This window comes from Poromitra crassiceps, assembly GCF_964638095.1.
Source record: "Poromitra crassiceps genome assembly, chromosome: 5".
In the NCBI taxonomy this organism is placed as follows: Eukaryota; Metazoa; Chordata; class Actinopteri; order Beryciformes; family Melamphaidae; genus Poromitra; species Poromitra crassiceps.
In genome coordinates, this window is record NC_139642.1 from 38,105,100 (window position 1) to 38,128,005 (window position 22,906).

General features: G+C 42.5%; 1 protein-coding gene across 1 annotated transcript; it reads right to left on the bottom strand.

Moving 5' to 3' along the window:
* Positions 1-459: 459 nt before the first annotated feature.
* On the bottom strand, positions 460-20,568 carry flot2b (flotillin 2b). The gene is made up of 11 exons (XM_083636362.1): positions 20,419-20,568; positions 18,792-18,873; positions 14,849-14,939; positions 10,835-10,958; positions 10,224-10,342; positions 8,427-8,540; positions 8,207-8,326; positions 7,883-8,097; positions 4,975-5,158; positions 3,648-3,797; positions 460-2,956 (listed from the first exon to the last, which is right to left on the bottom strand). The coding sequence occupies exons 1-11, from the start codon at positions 20,465-20,467 to the stop codon at positions 2,912-2,914; spliced, it is 1,293 nt and encodes a 430-aa protein (XP_083492488.1). The 5' UTR covers positions 20,468-20,568; the 3' UTR covers positions 460-2,911.
* Positions 20,569-22,906: the final 2,338 nt, after the last annotated feature.

A 22,906-nucleotide genomic window follows, 5' to 3' on the forward strand; every position in this document is an offset into this window, starting at 1 on the left:
GAAAGGAACGGCGGTTGAGGACCCCGGCTCTCCATTTAGGCGTCGCGTTGTGCGCCTGTTCAAAATGGGAACTACAGCTCTATCAATGCTACAGCTACCTGAGTTAGCCTTAAATGTTGTACAGAATGCAATGCATGTTTTACAGATTCCATGATTAGAATTAAATAAAACAAAATCATATCAGTGTTTGCAGTTTGGCCGTAATCATTATAGAACAAGGTGTAGTTGAATGCAGGCTAATCTAAGCTTAATGGATTATGCTTCATAATAATTTATAAATCCTCGAGTCTATCTATTCATAGTTCACTTTACCTTTCTGCGCTGAGAACAGAAGGGAGAGGTTGTTGAACAGATGAAAAAATATGATTGTCAATGGGTTACAATGTCTATAAATTGTTAATGTCTCAGAAAACTGCAATAACAAAACCATAAATGAACAAAAATCCATAAATCTGGCATTTAAATTTTATTTAAATTGGAGTGACAGATAAAAGAGTGGCCTGTGATAGCATTATATGAAGTACAGATGGATGACATGCAGCAAATAGCATACAGGACTCCCATGGCCGTTTCAGACATATAATGTGCATGGAAATGGTGTAAATAACATTTAACACAAAGTGGTGATAATTTTCACAGAAACATATCAAAGACAGAACTTTTTGTGTTAAATCTATACATTAAACATATTTTAAGTATTTGTCAACAAAATATTTGCCTGCCAAAAATAAATTGTCACAGTATTTGTAAAGTCACTATAGCTGCAAAGAACAAAGCAAACGGAACAATCATGTCAATGTGAGGGAATGTCACAAACTACACATATTAACAGCATTAACAGTCATCTGTAAATTCTGTGTCAATATGTTCATCTTGGCTGTTTCTTATGGCAGAACATGAAAATGCCACGGCTTGATTTCTGAACTGCTGCGCAAGCTGCTTCAAGCCAGCAGTCCCACTCACTGGGGGCTGGGGGTCAGAGTGGAGTTTTGTCTGTCAGGGTGATTTCGTTCAGGTCAAACTATCGGAGGTCTGGAGAACTTCTCGTCAAAAGTTCTGGTTTGTTTTTCCGTCTGGGCAAGAACAATTTCAACGAACGATGAAAATTGATTAAAAATTTCAACTTTAAAATTATTTCTGTCTGGCTACGCAAGATCAATTTCAGAGTGAACCAGGTTCTGGGATGGTTATTGGGTGATGTACTGGCGTACCTACCACCCCCCCCCCCCCCCCCCCCCCCTAAGATCCAATCCAAGCTAGGTTTATATCGAAACATGGGATAGTTACATCAGATCCTGTGTACTGCTGCTCAGGAGTTAAATATTTCATGCATTTAGAAAGCTTTACAGAAAATTCACCCAAATGAATCAAGCATTGGTACCATTCACAAAAGTCCAACACTACAGAAAAAACAGACAAAAATATAAATAAATTTGATTATCAAGTCCTGGAATGGCTAACATCTATTCGTATAAACCTAAATTTATAGATCTAAAGGTGATGTGCTTTACTACAACAGCATACTTCTATAACCCATTTCACAACTACAAATAAAAATCAATAAAGCCATTTTACCACAATTGTCTGAACAGAAAGCATGTCTCTCTGACACAAGTATAAAAGTTTGGTTTGTCGACAGAGCCAGAAGTTCAGTCAAACTTATCGTCTACAGCCATTTGTAATATGAAATCAAACATCAATCAAATGTGATATCCCAACCCCCCACCCCCTTTTTTGTTGCTACAATTAGTCATTAATAATGAGTAATAAAAAAATCTATTTGGAATCGCTGTTTGGCCATTTACCTTCAGAATCTATTCACAGCAAGCTTTTTCGACAGCATTTAAATAGTTCACATACTTACAAGACAGTCCTTTCACAATTTTCCCATAAAATCATTCCTAGCCACTTACTCCTGTTCCTTTTTTGAACACCAAGTTACCCGTTTAACTTTACAGTAACACCTAGACTACATGACAAGCCAACTACAGTATATTCGCACAAGACTATAATTCCCTTCATGTGTTCTTGTTAGATCGTAAATGATAATATCTACCATGCCTGGAGAACAACAGTCTGGAGGGAAATTATACTGTACTTCTTGCAGAGGAAACTGTCATATAAACCTCTGCAGATGAGCAAAAAAAAAAGTTTTGCACAATGAAAAGGGCTTCATTGAGGATTGCGAGCACCTTTGTTGCATTGTAATAAATCTATCGCTCTTTATCGCTGACATGCAAATGAAATAACCTGAATGACATTTGAGAGCTAAAAATTAAAACAATGTACAATAAAAAAGAAAATCATACAAATTACTTGAGAGAATAAGTCAAATGGAATGAATCAGTCATGGCAACTATGGACAGCTTATCTAAAGTAGTAAATATAATGTAGACGTGTATGGATGGGACAACAAAAAGGCCTCGTACATACTCGGTGTAAAAAGTGAGAGTAGATGCCTTGTTGTCCCGGAAAGCAGGGCCCCTATGTATAGCTGTATAGGAGTCAAGATCAGCTGTTAGGTCACATGACAATATGAACTGTCATAAGAGCGAGAGAGTGAACGGACAGATAAGAAGAGTCAAACTGCTCTCACATCAGCTCTCCTGTTCTGTGACACCTCATACATGGGCGAGGATGTATCATTTAAAAAAAATAAAAACACAACCACAGAAATAAACAACCACTGAGAGCTTCCCATTTTGAAAAAATTATAATAAAATAAAACTTTCTTTAAAAGGAGCAGCAGTACATGCAGATATTCTGGTCCTGTATAAAGTAAGGCACCAGAGGTTTCCAATCTATATATACACACACACACGTATAAAACAACAAAATTCTTCAAGTGTATTAAAGGCAGTCTATGAGAGTGCATACAACAGATATTAGAGTAATGTGGAGTCTGCTGTTTTTACACGCGGACGTCAGCACCGGTTATCTTCTGCAGCAGAGGGATCTGTTGAAGAAAAGTATAGAGTTCATTCGATTTATACCTGTGTTGCTTGAGCCTCCCACAAATAGAATGAACAACGGTTCCTTCTTTGCCCTGATGTAAAATGCCTTTTCCATAACTAAGCTGGAGCGATTCCATTAGGCAAAAATGTTCTTCCTTCCTGGTGTCTTTACTGTATGTTTTTTTTTTTCTAAAACAGTTTCCGCTCGTCATGCTTGCTGAGGGGCAACACTGCTGAACACCTCCATTCAGCCTGTAAATTGACTCATTTGTCAAATTCCCTGATACCCCCCCCCCCCCACCACCACCTTCCCCAAAGAATTGATCAAATGTCATCACTCTCCCTGTCTGGGAATACATTTCTCAATATCCCAGAAATCCCATGACCAGTGAGAACCATTTAAGAAGCAAGTTTTCCAAGCACTGGCTGTGTTTTAGGACGTTACAGTTGTACTATGCAGCTAGAAACGTGTGTACATTTATTTTTAATCTGGCAAGTGTGGGGCATTGCACCTTGTAAAAGCACCAGCCATTTATTTTGAGATACAAAAATATTCCTAAGAATGTAGTTGGCAGGTAAATATCTGCAAGTGGTGTGTGCATCGGTTTGTTTTGGTCTCCTGCCCTGCTACCACTTGTAATAAATCTAGTATTACTAGTCAAGTTCCTGAAGCTACAGTTCCTGCATGTTTACCTTGGTTAAGTCCACTCCGGTCAGAGCATTGACAGACACAGGAAGTTCAGCCAAAAGGCGGGTCACCTCGTCTGTCACACGGCTGCCCTCCCCGCTCAGGATGACAATCTCATTGGTCCTGGCTAACGGCGCCGCTACCTTGCCAGCAATCTGCAGAGACAAGGTTCAAGGTTTGTTTACTGTAAGCAGGAAATCATCAGTGTCTCTCATTTCACATGATCATCAGAGTCATGCACTTTCACGACTTGTGAATCACTCAAGCTGTAGCAATCCTGGTATGCCCAATCTAGCACTGTCATATTCCCATTACCTTTGCCTTTATTTCAAGTGAGGGGTGAATGAGGCCAAAATGTAAGCTTGTCATGTGGGTATAGCTTCATTATGGAGGCAAATGTCAAGGAGGCAATGTTGTGATTTTGTATTTTAGATACTTTCTTTTTTATCTCTGAATATTGATATGACCTCTACGCTGCATACTTACACTAAGACAAATTATCTCTCTCTCTCTCTCACACACACACACACACACACACACACACACACACACACACACACACACACACACACACACACACACACACACACACACACACACACACACACACACACACACAGGTTAATGCTTTGCCTAAGCCACTACTTGTTAGAAAATCAGCAAGCTACTTCTTGGTATGTGGATGTACTGTACAATGCACCAACACAGAGCTGGCCCATGCTGGTGTGAGTTTTGCCATAGTGAATCAAACAAGAGGAATGTCTGCACTCACAACATATGTCAAAATGCAAATTCAATACACAGCAGCAAAGGAAGGAATGCATGTCGGCCCTGCATCAGGACTGACATGCTGCATGGTGGATGAGGCACACAATGTATCCCTAATGCAGGCTGAAAGAGCTCATGCCATAATTCTCATTAAGCACTGTGCATTGCTAATAGTGTTACACAACAACAACATTATTGTTATTGTTATTATTATTAGCGCTTTTCCAAATATGCAAAGACACAGAAGTACCTATAAGCACACAGAGTCCGGCTTGCATTCAGGTGTTTCCACTTCTCGAACACCTAAACCTGGGGCCGGCAGGCTAGTGGTTACTACAGAAGCTGGGGCTGCAGTTACTCAATGTTTGAATGTAGAATATGGTGAACACATTTGAAAACATTTAAATACTTTTTATTCTAGGTAGCCATTTTAAACAACTGGCCAGGGACTACAGATGACAATTAGCCATCCTAGGCTAACTCTGGCACATGGGACACCAAAATCGATGTGTACCGTCCCTCTGAAATAATAAACTAATAAATGAATAGATAAAAATGTGTTACCTTGGGCAGGGCTTCGAGCACCAGTGCAATCTGGGCTGCTTCTCCATACTGCTGGTATGCCTCGGCCTTCAGCCTCATCTTCTCAGCCTCAGCCTTGCCCACCGCCTCGATAGAGGCCGCCTCTGCCTCTCCAATCCTCCTGATCTTCTCTGCCTCGGCCTGGGCCATCAGCACCTTCTTTATCCTGGTACCAGGAAACACACACAGATGTCACAAAGACTCACAGCCCATTCATCTATCACATACAGCCACTGTTAAAAGCACCTCTGTTTAGTGAGGATGGAAAGAGTCACTGAAAATATTCGTTACATCTTAAGCCACCTAGCTCTACCACATTTTCCAACTTGCAGCTGCAAAGTGGTGTTAAAGAAATGAAGTGACTGAAGAGTCTATTTCCAAAAAGAAAACTCATATTTTCCCACTAAGTCCAGTGAATTGTCCAGCCACGTTGTATAACAGATCACACAGAAATGTAAAGAAATGTTAGTATGGGCCTAAAAATACCACTGAATCATGGAGTGCGTTTACATGCACACAATAAACTGTTTATTAGCGGATTTCTGGAGTTACCTGATTATTCAAGTGGTCATGAAAACAGCATACACCGATAAGCTTTATCCGTTTATAGTCATAAACGGGTTAAGAGAAAACCGATAAACACACCTAGGTTTCTGGCCAATAATCGGTCTTCTCTCTGCATGTATACAGCATAACCAGCTTTCTTTCGGGTTTATACATCTGCGCATGTACACGTTGCGGGAGAGAGAGGCAGCTGGAGACGCGCGCTGCTCACTCACTCACTGGCCCCTTTCTGCTTCTTCTCCCCGGCCATGGCGCGCCACAGCCGGCTTGATGAGATGAAGGTGAGCAGCACGGAGCTCCTGCAACAGGCGTTTCCCGACCTGCTGCCTCCCCGTTGCTGCACTGCTATGTTGTAATGTGGATACAGGAGATGACGAATATTTGTCTCGAATTGCGAATAGAACGACGCATTAATAAAACGCATTGGACTCAGTGTGCAAGCCGTGATCTGTGTGTGACGTTTTTTTTCAGATGACGGATTAAAAAGATTTATATGAACAAAACGTAGCCTACTCAGCTGTTCAAAACACAAGTTATCCGCCACTAAAGACCTTAATTCTCTCAGTTTTCTGACAGCTATTTAAATTCAGTTGGGTCAAGATCTGTATCGTTCATGTTATTTGACGTGCTTCAGTCGCCTGCCTGTCTCTGTGCTCTATGCTTGGTAAAGTTGGAAATATATGACAGATTCACACTTCCAAAGCGACGCCTCCCGACAACGAGAAACAAACAAATTTTCACCTAAACCATCCTCCGAGCCGGACAAGAAGTAATGAAAATGTGATTTTGCATTTTGCAACTTCTTTTGTTGTTTTATTGCGGAATTACCGCTGCCTTCTGGAGAGAAATCTGACTAATTGACTGAATCATGTAAACCCGGGTTTTTCCTATTGTCGGATTATTAAAGTGCATGTAAACGCAGAAATCAGATTATTGCCATAAACTGATTATTCTCAGTTATCCGTTTATTGTTTGCATGTAAACGCACTCATGTAGAAATTAGTCAAATGGATGCTGCATGGTCATGCCAGATGTAAAGGGTGGGGTGTGTTAAGCAGTGATGGTTAGTAGGGAGAGAGTGCACTTCAGCTGGAAGGGCTGGGTTTCAAGCTGCTGAGTAGCCATCCTGCTGACGTGCCGTTGAGCAAAACACTGAATCTCTACTAGCTGCCCTATAGCTGAGCCTGACCTCTGACCTCACTGTGGAGGGGGCAACTAAAAATATAATTAAACCAAATGGGAAGTAAAAGTGGAAAGAAGTAAGATTTTTTTCTTTCTTTCTGTTCAACAATTCAAAATGACTAATATCTGCAGGAACTGATAGGGTTGTTGACCAATGACTCAAAAATGACTTCATCAGTTGCTGAGATGTCTGGCTTTCAAAGCGGACTTACTGGCTGGTACTTCTGCAACAGAAACTCACCACCTATTGGCATTTCAAGACTCTCCTAATCTCCTCCCCCCACCTGCTCACATTTTCAACTGCTCAGTCATGGAGGATGGTGCAAGCGAGCGACCGTTGCAAGACATCTCAGCTACTAGGGATAAATAGCATCATTCGCAAGCAAGAAAATTAGCAAATAACAATGCAGTATTATTATTATTAGAGTAGTTTGCATCGTAATATTGCTTCTTCACTAGATGTTTCTGTTGGATCTCCGTTCATTAGCTATCTTATTCGTCTCTTTGTATCAACTACAAGCTACCGTACCTCAAGAGACTTGCCAGAGACTTGTGTAAGAGGAGACTAAGTTCTATCGATGTTTCTACTGGTCACTGACAGAGGATGATAAAGCTCATAGATTACTTAATGCCCCTTTAAGGAGGACATGAACCATTTGATCATAGTTCAGTTGCATTTGACTTCAGACAAAACACAAGACTGCTTTCAAGACTATCATTTACCGAGATTTGCAAGAAAGATGAACATCATTTCAGCTTTTCGCCCACTAAGGGCACTGCTAGATGATGTGACTAGGTTGACTGTACAGTAGCAAGGATTTTGAATGTTTTGATGAATCAAAACAACCACAATCCAAGTCAGAAACACAACAGCATATGCTGCGAACCTGTTACAATTCAAAATCCTTACTACCAACACTTAACTGGTCTGTACGCCACTACTGTACTGTACAGTTAACCTAGTGACATCTAGCAGCAGCGCCCCTGTAGGTGAAAAGGTGAAATGTTGTTCATCTTTCTGGCAAATCTAGGTACAAATCAGAGTTGAAATCAGTGTCCTGTCTTGTCTGAGCTGAAATACAAATGAACTGAGTCATGTGATGAAATGTTTCATGTCCTCTTTAAGGTACGGGACCTCACTCACTTGTTGCCCTCGGCCACCTGCTGCACTCTGTAAGCCTCGGCCTCAGCGGGCCTCTTCACCGTGGCCACGAGCTCCTTCTCTGTGCGGACGACCTCCTTATCCTCGATGGTGATCTGCTTCTTTCTCTGCACCACTTCAATCTCGATCTCCTCCAGCCGTATCTTCTGCTGCTCCTTGGCTGCCTGCAGCTCGTACGCCAGCTGGGCCTCTGCTTTCTGATACCGACACACAGACATCAGCCGAGGCAACACAAACCATTTCAAATAGTCAAACATATCTACATCTAACTGATCCCCCTGAACATGACGTCCATTACGTGCCCACCTTAGAGTTGACTTCTTGGTTGAAAGAGGCTTTCTGCAGCTCCAGTTCTCGTTTGGAGTCGGCCATCTTGGTATCCGCCTGGAACTTAATGTCCATCATCTCCCTCTTACACTCCGCCTCCTAGGATTGGGGAAAGGAGCAACAGCAAGTGTTCATTAGTATTGTGTGCACTCACCAGAATCCACTGTATTGAATCTATAACCAGCTGGGGCCTCCTCACCCGTATCCCAGCGTCCCTCTCTGCCTCAGCCACACCAATGTCTGCATCCCTCCGTACAGCTGCAGTCTGGGTCTTCCCAAGAGAGCTTAGGTAATCCAGTTTATCATAGACGTCCTGTTACAGACACACAGACAGACAGACACACACACAGACAGACAGACAGACAGACATACACACACACACACACACACACACACAGACACACACACACACACACACACACACACACACACACACACACACACACACACACACACACACACACACACACACACACACACACACACACACACACACACACACACACACACACACACACAGAGAGGCAGGTCAGCATATGGGGTGTTGGGAATCTCAGCTCCCTGTGCACAACCTGCAATAGCAGGACTTCAAGCTGCAACAGGCAACATTTTCCTGTAAAAAGACCCACTTTATCAGCCTAAAGAACAGAGTGAGGCTGCAACAGAAGAGCATCCCATCCCGTGACTGTAGATGAATCCATTTGCCTGGCTTCCATATTGGTGTCAGGTACGGTGCTTCCATATTGGTGTCAGGTACGGTGCTTCCATATTGGTGTCAGGTACGGTGCTTCCATATTGGTGTCAGGTACGGTGCTTCCATATTGGTGTCAGGTACGCTCAACTGCAGGAAATCCTTTCAGCGGTCAGAAAGTGACAAATCAAGGTCAGGATTGAAATGCAAAACTTGCTCCTAAACAGCAGCAACTGGAAGCAGCAAGGAAGCACTGGACTAAAACTGGAAGCTGCACTAAACTACGTTTTTTTTCCCCCACCACACCCACCAGCCACCGCAAAGAAGACATTTACGTGTGCTCAGTTTACGTTACATGATTTGAAGTCCTCAAACACCGTTTGGAGCTCTTGAAAGTGCAAAGTTGTCTAGTGCAGCTTTGAACATCACTGGACCTCCTCTATCTGTGTGTGATTACAACTTTTTGATGACCGTGCTCCCAATGAAGAGCTGCTGGCACAAGCGCAAATGTCTCATTAACTGGAACCGTTGACCGTGCTGCCTCACTGGTGACACGGTGTTCACTACCATCACATACAAGGAACTGCAGCACCAGAACAGCATGGTTTTTACACGGAAAGATACACTGCTGCAAGTATTTTGATCTGATGTGAACGAATAAACATAAATCTGGGAGAGATTAAGTCATAAAAGTAATTCACGTTTGTGAAGATTATCCTGCTGAACCCAAATCTACGCTCCTATAAACTTTTGTTAACCACCGACCTTATTTTATGCCTTTAAGTGAAATCCCCATTCACTTTTCCACTGACGAACCCCGTAAGTATACTTCCAGACTCATTCCTGTGGTGCTCTATTGACAAAATAACGAAATGTGACTCCAACACTGAGGCATGTAGTGAACTGTCCCACACCTATAAGATACAGTCTTCACCAGCATGAGGGAAGCCTGTCACTTCAGCATTATTTCCAGCTATGTATTCTTACCAACAGTACACCGACGGCTAGGGCTGCCCCCTAATAGTCTACCAACCGTTAGTCGACGAAGAGAGTCGGCCAAGTTCTCATTGGTCAGTTAGTCATAGGAAAAAGATAAATACAATCAAACTCTGTTTGTGCTGTGCTCACACAGTCACTTAGTCATTTTGGGCATGCCGTGGGGGTCCGTGCTAGAATGGATTGGCCGGAGGAACATGAGGAGTGATGATTGGTTTGGTTTAGGCATGAGGAGCAGTGTTGTAGTACTCGAGACAGGTCTACCAAGACCGGTCTCGAGACCACATGTTGATGGCCGTCTCAACCCACCTTAATTGTAAAACTGAGGATCTCGATGCCCATTCTGCCCACGTCGGGGGATGCCACCTCCCTCACCAGTTTGGCGAACTGGTCCCTGTCCTGGTAAATCTGCTCCACAGTCAAGGTACCTGCAAAGGGGAGACTTGTTGAATATCTCCATACTAGATATCGATGCTGTCGGGTGAAAACCTTGTCTCTCCAAAATGTCAACTTTTCAAGAACTAAAAAAAAACAACAACCTCGTTTTCAGTTTGACCACCATGCATTTTTTTTTGATCCGGTGGGTTTTGAAAGGGTTTCATAAGACGAATAGAAGGGCAATAGAAATGTCTTAACCCACACAGGAGCACGTAATCCTCCAACTGAAGGTAAAACATGAACACCACCAAGATTGGAGTCACAAGGTTTTCACAAGACAACAGCAGGATGTGTGACAGACATCGAAATATCCAGGCAAACATTTGACATCACTGCCATGACTGAAATAGCTGACGGAGGCACAATAGCAAAGACAATAAATTAACTCAAGAAATAAAATAAAACATGTAAGAGACCCCCCCTGAAAGTCACCCACAGATTTACATCAGCATGTCATAACAGAACAAACAAAATGTCCGTACCTAGAATGGAGCGCAGATGTCCCTCCAAGGTCTGCAGGACCACGGATTTGATCTCAATTACTGATTTACCGAGAAACTGCTCACAAGCCACTGCCAGCAAGTCCTCGTCTGTCATGACTTTAACCTGAAGAACACAGATATGTAGCACTGCTCATCTGCATGACTTTAACCTGAAGAACACAGATATGTAGCACTGCTCATCTGCATGACTTTAACCTGAAGAACACATTATTTTTCAATTATTTTTCGTTCCTAGAATTCACAAAGAAATTTAAATTTAAAGCTCCATCTGACTGGAACAATTTGCCTAGCTCACTTAGATCTATCACATCTTTTGATTCCTTCAAGGCATCTCTCCTCACTTATCTTCAAACCTGCTCCTGCTTCTAATTATGTTTGATATTTTGAAATAACTTGCTCATGATACATCATGCATGTAAATTCACCTTATCTGGGTATGTGTACACTTACAGTATGTATTTTCACTGTATATATTATGCTATCTTTGGGGGACTAAGGGGTTGGGGAGTGGCTAGGCCTGGGAGAGCTTCTTATGTGTATGTATGAGTGTATTTGTATATTGTTTGTTTTATGTATGTGCTAAGGACCCCCTCGAAAACGAGATGGTTCATCTCAAGGGCTTTATCCTTCTAATAAATTGTTAATAGCTCTGCTCATCTGCATGACTTTAACCTGAAGAACATGTAGCTCTGCTCATCTGCATGACTTTAACCTGAAGAACATGTAGCTCTGCTCATCTGCATGACTTTAACCTGAAGAACATGTAGCTCTGCTCATCTGCATGACTTTAACCTGAAGAACATGTAGCTCTGCTCATCTGCATGACTTTAAGCTGAAGAACATGTAGCTCTGCTCATCTGCATGACTTTAACCTGAAGAACATGTAGCTCTGCTCATCTGCATGACTTTAACCTGAAGAACATGTAGCTCTGCTCATCTGCATGACTTTAACCTGAAGAACATATGTAGCTCTGCTCATCTGCATGACTTTAACCTGAAGAACATATGTAGCTCTGTTCATCTACATGACTTTAACCTGAAGAACATATGTAGCTCTGCTCATCTACATGACTTTAATCTGAAGAACATATGTAGCACTGCTCATCTGCATGACTTTAACCTGAAGAACATACTGTATGTAGCTCTGCTCATCTACATGACTTTAATCTGAAGAACATATGTAGCACTGCTCATCTACATGACTTTAACCTGAAGAACATATGTAGCTCTGCTCATCTGCATGACTTTTATCTGAAGAACATATGTAGCACTGCTCATCTGCATGACTTTAACCTGAAGAACATATGTAGCTCTGCTCATCTGCATGACTTTAACCTGAAGAACATATGTAGCACTGCTCATCTACATGACTTTAACCTGAAGAACATATGTAGCACTGCTCATCTGCATGAATTAACCTGAAGAACATATGTAGCTCTGCTCATCTGCATGACTTTAATCTGAAGAACATATGTAGCACTGCTCATCTGCATGACTTTAACCTGAAGAACACAGATATGTAGCTCTGTTCATCTGCATGACTTTAACCTGAAGAACACATATGCAGCTCTGCTCATCTGGTGAGGACACAACAACTTAGAATGGCTTTTTCAACAGCGTCAGCTAGGCAGAGAGGGTTGATTCCTGCCCTGGAATCTGCCCTTCCTCAAAATGCCATTGTAGCAGTGTTTACAAGTACAAACATTTAATCAATAATAATACTCTATAGTAGAGGCAGTGTTGGATTTCTGTGATATTTTATAGCTATCACTAGCCGTGTTTACTCTGCATTCATTTAGCAGTGGCTAAACAAATATTACATCTAAAACCAAAATAAGTATAGTCCAAATGTTTTTGAAGTAATGATTTAATGATAAAAAAAACAAAAAACAAAAAAGCGTTTAGCTATACAACCTCATTTTGAACCAACTGGGACATAATGGGACAAAAATAGAATTATCCCCCTAAGCACCACAGCTCAGCTGCATAAAATTATAGAGGGAACGCTAACTATTGTAGAAACTTTTTTTATCTGATAAGCTGAGCTATGTGGAGCAAACGTGTATAGCTATGTACAGTATATGGGTTAAACGGTGTATATAGCTGAAAAGGTTCTATATTTGCCTGTCAATTATAAAAAAATAAATTGAATTGGACAAACAAAAAGTGAGTACCAATGTGAGTATCTTTTTCTTGGTAATGACAATTTTGGTAATGCAAAACTAGCCTAGGTAAACCCAGCCACCACGTGACCTGCTCTCTCAGTTCCCAGTGACTGAGAACAGGTCTGAGAGCAGGTCACGTGGGGGATGGGTTTACCCAGGCTAATGCAAAACACCTTCTTGTAGGGATTGGTACATTTCCAATGTTCTGAAAATGCAAATCTAATGTAACCTAATGTTGATAGGACAACATTATTTCAGCCTCATGAAACAGCATTGTAAATTGAAAAATAAATCCCTAAGAGTTACATATTGGCATGAAAGCGAGCACAGCCATTCCATGAATAGATTGAGGCTACGTGATCATTTTGCACCATCTTCATTCTCCACATCCTGCAGGGCCTAGTCTTTTCTAACCATCCTGATGGTTTGCTGAAATAGTGACAATAGTGGCTTGATTTGAAGATTTGCCATGGCAGTCAGTGGACTGTCTTGAATGTATCTGTGGGTGTTTCTATGTAGGCCTCACCAAAAGGAGGTTGAGGGACAGAGTGGCCGAACATATACATGTATATGCCATTCATACTGGAAATTTGAATCATCCTATGGCCAAACACTACATAGAAGCCAACCATGGTAATGATACAACTCTAAGAGTGTCTGGTATTGAAGCCATCAGTTCTGATGCCAGGCCCAGGGGTGGGGACAAACTCAAACGCCTCAAACAAAGAGAGGCATATTGGATTTATTCACCAGTTATCTTGGTCTCAACGAGGACTTTGAGCTCTCATCATACTTATAGCCATGGCCTTAGTCCCAACATGTAGCCATTGGTTTTCTTTTCTTTGATTCCCAATGGGTTTTCCTCAAAAACACCTCATTGGCTATGTGGTTTCTTCATTCGTTGTACTGTATTTTTATTATTTTATTGCATTTGTAGTGATGGTGTCATTTGCTTGACTTGGCCCATTAAATTAAAGGCCTTTAAGCGCAAATTATGCTCAAGCGAAATCGCCGGTGCTGACTGCGCTGAGGTGGTCGCCGCAGCTGGCCCTCCTATCGGCGCAGCTCGGCGGAGGGTGCATGCAGCTCCTCGAAAATGTGACTCCGCGGCGTCAACGCGGACGTGACGTGACCAGCACAAGAGCTGTGATTGGCCGTTGCCTTGGGCCTCGCACATATCCGCTGATTGTTGTGAGGAATGAGGAAATGCCATTTCCTCATTTAACAGTGCTTGTCCCTCATCTAGCAAAGCCTTCTGCAGGCTCACCAAAATGAGTTTGGAAATAGAGGGACAATAAAATGTCCCCCCCACCAACATGATTGCAAGTTCTTGGTAAACGACACGATAACGTCATATCAACCCACCTAGTGTTTTGGACGTGTACCGCAGCCAACGCGCCGAGTTACGTTCGAGTATGCACATCTCGCTGTCACCGCTAGTCGGCGGCAAGGCTCTAAGTCGAGGCTGCGCAGAACCCTGTCAGCAGCTTTACTTTCAACCCTCCATGAGTGCCTGGACCTGGATTTTTTTATCCTCTCCTTTTGATCATTTTTCCTTTCCAAGAGCACCGGTGGTTTGAGGGGCTCCCGCAGCGCTCCTGCCACTTCTCTCTTATCACTGTGTAAGCACTTTCAAAATACAGGTTTCTCACAAGGTTCTTGGCAGAAAAAAAACATAAATAAAGCTACAAACGAGATAAAGTAGAACAAGTGATAACAAGAAAAAGAGCTAGAACAAGCAGGTGACAAACTCCATCCAACATGTGGCCTGGCTGGGTGGGACTTGTGTGAAAGGGTGCACAGAGAAGACACTGGGATGTGGTTTTACCTGTGCCACCCCAGTGACCGTGATGGCCACGCCCTCTGCAGTCTCCACGTCCTCACACTTGGGCTGCAGAGTCATGATCTCTAAGGTTATCCTGCAGGGAGCAACAAACACCATAAGATAAATGTGGATTCTGGTACTGTGGAATTCTTATTGGTCCTTTTTTGGTCCTTTTTTTAAGAGAGAGAGAGAGAGAGAGAGCTTAGAACTATTTAACAAAAAAAGTTGCAAAATCTTTAAATTGGTGCATCCATAAAATTCAATCTGACCATTAACACGTTCACTGCCATTGACGAGTTGATACGTCAAAAAAAATCCAACGGTTGACTGCCAATGACGAGTTGATACGTCAAAAAAAAAAAAAAAATTGACGGTGGGACGTTGATCTAACCCTTTTACATCTCTTATATAAATATTGGAGCCACCGAACGTGTACAACCCATTCCACCGACCCACTAAGTGGCGACAGTGCTCTCCAGACTAGAGGAAGCCAAGCAAAAAGCAGTGTGAGGAAGCCATTCTCATGAAAATGGATTGGCGAAAACGCTTTCGCTTTCGCGCTTGGGAGCTGGCGGTGGGGGATTGCAAATTTGCATAATAGATTATGGGTGCAACACACTTTGAAACACCTTTGAAACACCAGCAGAAAGGAATCGCAAGCAGCTTCATTCCAGCTGAGCTCACAACCGAAAACGAACGAGCCTCATTCTCATACTGTAGGCGAAAACGCTTTCGCGCTGGTGCACACGGGCGCACAACGGTGGGGGGTTCCAAAAATAGACTGGGTGCAAAACACACTTTGAAACACGCAGCATAAAGCCTAGAATCGCACAAAGCTTCATCAAAGCTCTCAACCGAAAACCCAAGAAACGAGCAGCCCCATCCAGACTCGCCGACGAGGGAGGCTGCTCAAACTCGCAGCAGCAGCAGCAGCAGCAGAAGAAACTCGCTTGTGACAAACGCTGCTGAAAGCCACCAGAGACACGCCCACGGAGGGAGGAGTTTGAAGGAGAGGGGGTTCAGAACTATATTGTTTAGATGTCTGATGTCTCACTGATGCCAAAAATAAATGGTTAAAGTGACTGTTCTGCCTGTTTGATTGAATTTCACAAAACTGCGATTATCTCAGCTTTCAGTCTCAGACGCTGAAACCATGCTGTACTCAACGGCTAATATCTACATAACTACTAACTCTACAAACTAACTCTTTTAGACAGAGAAAGCACACATTCTATTAGTTCTTTTGAGATATTTTGTGTTCACAAAATCTTAGCAGAAAAGAATCCTCGGCTCTTGAAAGATGAGCCAGAATCCTCAAAAAAAACCTCTGGCAGAAGCTACCTACAGTAAAAAAAAAAACGGCTGGCAGTGAATGTGTTAAGATGTGAGATCAGAGCACTCTGGACAGAGCACCACAGATTTTACTCATGAAATTTAACAAATAAAATATGATGCATTATTATTCATTGAACTATCCAGCATTATATAAGAATTAAAAGCTGCCCCCCCCCCCCCCAAAAAAAAGCTGCCCCTCCCCGCACACACCAGTACCGACAGCAGAACTGATAACATCAGACATGCCCGGATTAAGTCTTCAAGGAGCCCCTGGGCGGCGACTCTCAAGATCTGCATGGGATTATTACCATGAAGTGGGCATGTCTGTAAAGGCTCCTGGGCATCCATAGAACCCATTCTCATGCAAATATCTTGAGGTGAGAGGACATGGGGCCCTTTTGAAAAATGGCATTCTAGTTTTTCCCTCACTAAAATGTAGCCTAAATTTGGAGTGGTATTTAGCCCCGTTGCCGACAAGGATGACAGGGTGGCTACAAATGGATGCCTTTGGTCTTCTTCTAGTTTGATACCTGTATTTTCACTCTAGCTTTAAAAATTAGCCCCTTACAGTCTATGAAAGACAGTAATGTCAGCTGCAGACCCCGGCGTCCTCAAGGAGTTGGTACCCCTGGAGTTACAGTATGGTGCACCTGGGCGGTTGCCCATATGGTTAATCCGCCCATGACGTCGGAGCTTATTGATACTCCAGTATACAATAATTTAGCCCTGGCGCTTGTTTGATCCTGGGTTCCGGTACCCATCCCTCCTGCTGGTTGCCCGTCTACTCTAGTCTTGTTTATTTTATTTATATACTCGTAATTTTGATCTCTAGGAATAATGTCTTATTCCACTATTGCATTCACTGTAAGCCGCTCTAAGTTAACACGTTCACTGCCGTTGACGAGTCAACATCGTCAAGCAGAAACCAACGGTTGACTGCCAATGACGAGTCAACTCGTAAAAAAAAAAAAAAAAAAAATTGACGGTGGGACGTGGATCAAACCCTTTTACGTCTCCTATAAAAATATGGGAGCCACCGAACGTGTACAACCCATTCCACCGACCCACTAAGTGGCGACAGTGCTCTCCAGACTAGAGAAAGCGAGCCAAAACTGCAGGGAAAAGCGTGAGGAAACCATTCTCATACTGTAGAATGGTTTGGCGAAAACGCTTTCGCGCTGGTGCACAACGGTGGCGCACAACGGTGGGGGGTTCCAAAAATAGACTGGGTGGAACACACTTTGAAACACGCAGCATAAAGCCCAGAATCGCAAAAGCTTCATCAAAGCTCTCAACCGAAACCCCAAGAAACGAGCGAGCCCATCCAGACTCGCCCGACGAGGGGCAGCCAGGCAGCAGACAGGCAGCAGAAACTCGCTTGTGACACACCCGCTGCAGCCACGGAGGGAGGAGGAGAACACACACGGAGGGAGGAGTTTGAAGGAGAGGGGGGTTTCCTGCTGTTATGGAGGAAATTACTGTTCAAAACTATTGTTTAGATGTCTGACGTCTTACTGATGCCAAAAATAAATGGTTTTCATTTTCAGACGCTGAAACCATGCTGTATTCAACTGCTAATGCCTACATAACTACTAACTCTACAAACTAACTCTTTTAGACAGAGAAAGCACACATTCTATTACCGTAGTTCTTTTGAGATATTTTGTGTTCACAAAATCCTAACAGAAAAGAATCCTCGGCTCTTGAAAGATGAGCCAGAATCCTCAAAAAAAAAACTTGGCAGAAGCTACCTACAGTAAAAAAAAAAAAAACTGTTGGCAGTGAATGTGTTAAGCTAAGTACCCAAAATGTAAATAGAAATGAAATAATGACAAATATAAATAAAATACTTTGATGATTTTCTTTTTTATGTGACAGTAATTCAGAGTTTCAGCTGACAGCTGTAAAGCTGCTGACAAACTACTGCAACATAGATCAAAAGCACATCACCACAGGAGGTAATGGAATATTTCACAATCTCCACCAACAAGTTGGAAGATGGTGACATGTGGGACACAGTTGTATCATTCTGTACAATTCCATAGCAGTGATTAAATGTTTCCACTGAGGATGTTTATTGCTCTACAGTATTTATGGGCCTCACATCTTGTGTTGTTTCCTCGACACGCCCACATGCCCACGTGGAACAAGAACTTCTGCAAAAAATGTACCTGACGATGTACCTCATAACAAAGAAAAGTGAGAATGTGTCAATGTGTATGTGTATGTATATGTAATGGAGGCTCTAAAGACTCAACGACCTTTGAAACTGTTTCCATGGGAAACATCTTGAGGTCATTGTGTTTATTACTGTTTGCAAACTACAGTAAAACCATCTTTCATCCTCCCCCTTGCTTACTGATTGCCTGCAGATGATTACAGTGGGACTGAGTTCCCTGTGGAAACTCTAGACAGCAGAAGCGCATTTGAGCTGTGAGCCCTTTAAAAACCTCAGCCGCTTTATCCAAATTAGTTTGAACAGAATGCTTTGTGAGCATATAATCTACTTATCTATGACGCGTAGCACTTACTGTGACAAAAACATTTCAAGGAACTTATAAAAGGCCAACTCAAAATAGACCAATCTTTTTTGTTTTTACAGTGTTGTCACCTTTGAGTGTTGGAGATGAGGCACCATGCCCAGGCCCAGCCTCCTACCATGTATGTCTTCTCATCAGAGCCACAGCAGCCACCTGAGGGTAGAGGAGAGGAGGGGGGAGACGTGGTGTGAACATTTCCATTAGCGGGAGGCTTCAATAATGCATGTCTAGCTGAAACCGTCACGTGACACTTGTAACAACAATTATTTATTGGTAGCATCAGCAGTAGTACTAGCAGCGTTAGTTGAATATTATGCAATTTTTTTACGTACCCAACCATAATATAACTCAAAGTTTCACTTGTTCATAAGAAGTGTGACTGAGCAGGACAGGTAATGTGAGATACCTATGGCAACACACACAACACCAAAACCGGTGCATAGGCCAAACACACATAGCAACTGCAAGTACAAAAATCAGTGACAAACATTTAAAGCGAGGCTGAGGTTTAAAGTCTAAAGTCTAAAGTATGCAGCCCGGTACGGGCTTTGGGTATGAGGAGATCGATGGAGCTACTGGAACGCAGACTGCGATTTGTGTTGTGGATATTAAGAAGTGACTGTAGATATGACAGAGTTTTACCTATGAGAGTTTTGTAAATGAATAAAAACCAGTGAGTTTGTCTGCGAGAATGGAGTGAATGCCAGTTCAGCAGAGAATACAGGCAGCAGTGGTGAGTGTTAAATGAAGATCCAGTCACAAAGCGGATAGCAGCATGGTAAATAACATCCAGTTTGTGAAGGAGAGTTTTTGAGGCAAACCTGTAGGCTACATCACCATAATCCAGAATTGGGAGCACTGACATTTTAACCAGAAGCTGTTTTGCAGAATGTGTAAAGGACGATTTGTTAGGGTAAAGAAAACCAATAAGAGATATAAGGAAGCTATAAGGAACAGCACCAATGGGCCCCTGACTGCATCGAAAAAGCCACTATGTAACGTTACAGTCCTGTCAGTCCATATTTCTTTGACTTTTCCACAATCCATAGTTGTTTCTCTCCAAGTAACCATTTTTTGGAGTCTCCCCTAAATTCACATCAATAGTTGAGAGCTAACGCTGAAGAATCACGCTCCCTTTTCCACATCTAAATGCCCATCTGCAAAGATGGATACCTTCCAAACAGTAGCTTTTAATATTTAACATAGAAAACCTCCCCAAAAAAACATTTGCATTTCTGTAGTTAATTGACGTTAACGTTACATAGATAACAGCTTAACGGCGGCCGCCTGTAAGTTAACACATTAACTAGCAGACGGGCCTTTGCAGCTAGCGTTAGCTGGATATCACGCTAATTACAATGTTACTAAAAACAAAGCAGTCGTGGACAGTTATCACCTGGAATATCTAACGTCAACGACTAGCGTAGCTACCTTGCTTGCCAACATTTAAATGTGTGTTATCGGAGGGGGAGTGTAACGCACTGATTGAACCGTTCGCTAGGTTAGCTAAATTAACTTTAGCGTTGTGGTAGAACCAACATTATTTTGAGAATTTTAACGCTACATATATACAGTTATCCTAATATCGGTCGACATTGGCTAGCTTGGCTGGCTGTACCAATCTCAGGTAGTTAACGTTAGCGTTTATGATAACTTGCTAGCTAGCCACGTCAAAGTTAGCATGTCAAGAAGACCTACCAGAGACCACCAAGGCTTCATTTGGTCCGACAGTTAGACAGCTCCCCATCTTGATTTACGATATAGCAGCAGTGTGATCCTTTGCAATGGGTTTTATATGTTATCAGTTAGTTAGACACGTTAAAACGATGGCAGCGTGTATTCATCAGTTGCTCGACAACTCGACAACAGCTTCAGCAGAGACCCCGCCCCAGCCAGTTTACCGACAGTGACGTAACGTTTGTCAACACCACGGGATACACGACGGACTCGCTCGCCCACACTCTGGGGGCACATTTCCAACCTATGTGCAAAGTCTGGCTACTGTAGCCCTTACAGTTTTTGCCGTGCATACTGTTTTAGCGGAGAATATGAAAAATAATAATAAACGGAACAGATACAATAGGGATCCACGCACTTCGTGCTTGGACCCCTAATAAACGGAACAGATACAATAGGGATCCACGCACTTCGTGCTTGGACCCCTAATAAACGGAACAGATACAATAGGGATCCACGCACTTCGTGCTTGGACCCCTAATAATACATACATGAAAAATCGTAAATGTGTTCCAGCAGGATGCAGCTGTAACGGATTCAGTTGTCATGCAAAATATAACTAAATTGAGAAATTGAATTACAATATGAAATATGCCTTGTCCCAGCCACTGACTCAAAGCAAGATGTTCACTGTGAAATGTATAGTAACTGTAGGCTACCAACTGTCTGGCAGAGGCTTTGACCCAAATTTCTAACAATCACATCTGCAATTTAGCAGTGATCTCACTGCAGCAGTGAGGTTTGAACTACATAACCAAGAGAAAGTATTCTGTGTCTTAGATTGGTTCTAGATTTAGGGAAAAGAGATGATTTAATATAACCCAGTAAAAATACACTTGCAAAATTAATTCACAATAGTGCATAATTTAAGATCTAAGTATGCATATGAATTCACTCACAATGTAAAACTATGATAATAATTTTGCACTGTGCCCTTTTGGATTTTATATTTGACCTTGTAATACTCTTATAATGGTATTTTCTTATTATCCATTGTATGTAAAGTGCGTTGAATTGCCTCTGTGTATGAAATGTGTTATACAAATAACCTCGACTTGTCTTACTATGATTTACTGTTTGCCCTGCCAAAGTTCTACCCCAATTTATCCTTAATCTATTTTCATTTAGACTCAACATTTTGATGTAAACCAAACAGACAGCTGCATAATGTGCCTTTTTATTACCATCATCCGCCATTGGAGCTGCGCAGTGTCCAGCAGACTGTGTGGTCACTGGAGCTGCTCAGTGTCCAGCAGACTGTGCGGTCACTGGAGCTGCTCAGTGTCCAGCAGAATGTGCGGTCACTGGAGCTGCTCAGTGTCCAGCAGACTGTGTGGTCACTGGAGCTGCTCAGTGTCCAGCAGACTGTGTGGTCACTCACTGGGACAACGTGGGCCTAGATACTCAGAGACAAAAAATTAGCCATATTGACCAGATGGTGGCGCTATAACAGACCATTTCACGTATTGGACCATAACTGCTGAACCGTGAGGCGTAGAATCAAAATTCCACATCTGCTGGATTCCCTGGATCAATACGCATCTATCCATATAGACCACGCCCATTTAAGTCTGCTAGATTTTCCGCCATCTTGGACTTTCTCAAAAAAAAAAAAAACGAACTCGTCCTAGGCCATCTGCCCGAATGAGCGCAAACTTTTTGTGTGTCATCTCTGGACTTCCCTGATTAAAAATCTTAGAAAGAATTTGGATACGTGAAACCGTCTTGAAATGATAAATGTTTAAACTTTTGTGTATTTACTTTTGTTCTTTTCCTGCCCTAAAAGTGTGTGGATCTCAGAAACCATACACCCCCCATCACCCAAACTTTCCACACAGGTTCACGACATCACCCACTACTCAGAGTAAAAAAATTACACCAATCCACCAGATGGTGGCGCTATAACAGCCAACCACCACTACTACTGCCGCTGCTGCTACTACTACTACTACTATTCTTAGTACTTCTGCTGCTACTATTGCTACCACTCCCACTACTACCAACACTACTACTACTACTATTACTACTACTGCTACTACTACTACTACTAGTACTGCTTGGAAACCGTCAGGTCACCGGATCTACACACACACACACACACACACACACACACACACACACACACACACGCACACACACGCGCACACACACACACACGCGCACACACACACACACGTACACACACGCACACACATATACACCACACCTGCACCTAATTCTGGACTGATCACCACACACCTGCACTTAAGACGCTAATCAGCCTCTACACTCAGTGTGTGTCCGTTACTGCAGTAGAGGCTGTGTTGGTGTTTCAGTTGGTGTTTATCCTCCCTTCAGATGCATTATTAAGTAAGTTGTAGTTTTGTTAGCCATTGTTGAATTGCCATTCCAAGCCATCCTGATCTTAAAGGTGAATTGCATATGTTTTTCTCTTTAGCCATGGTTAAAA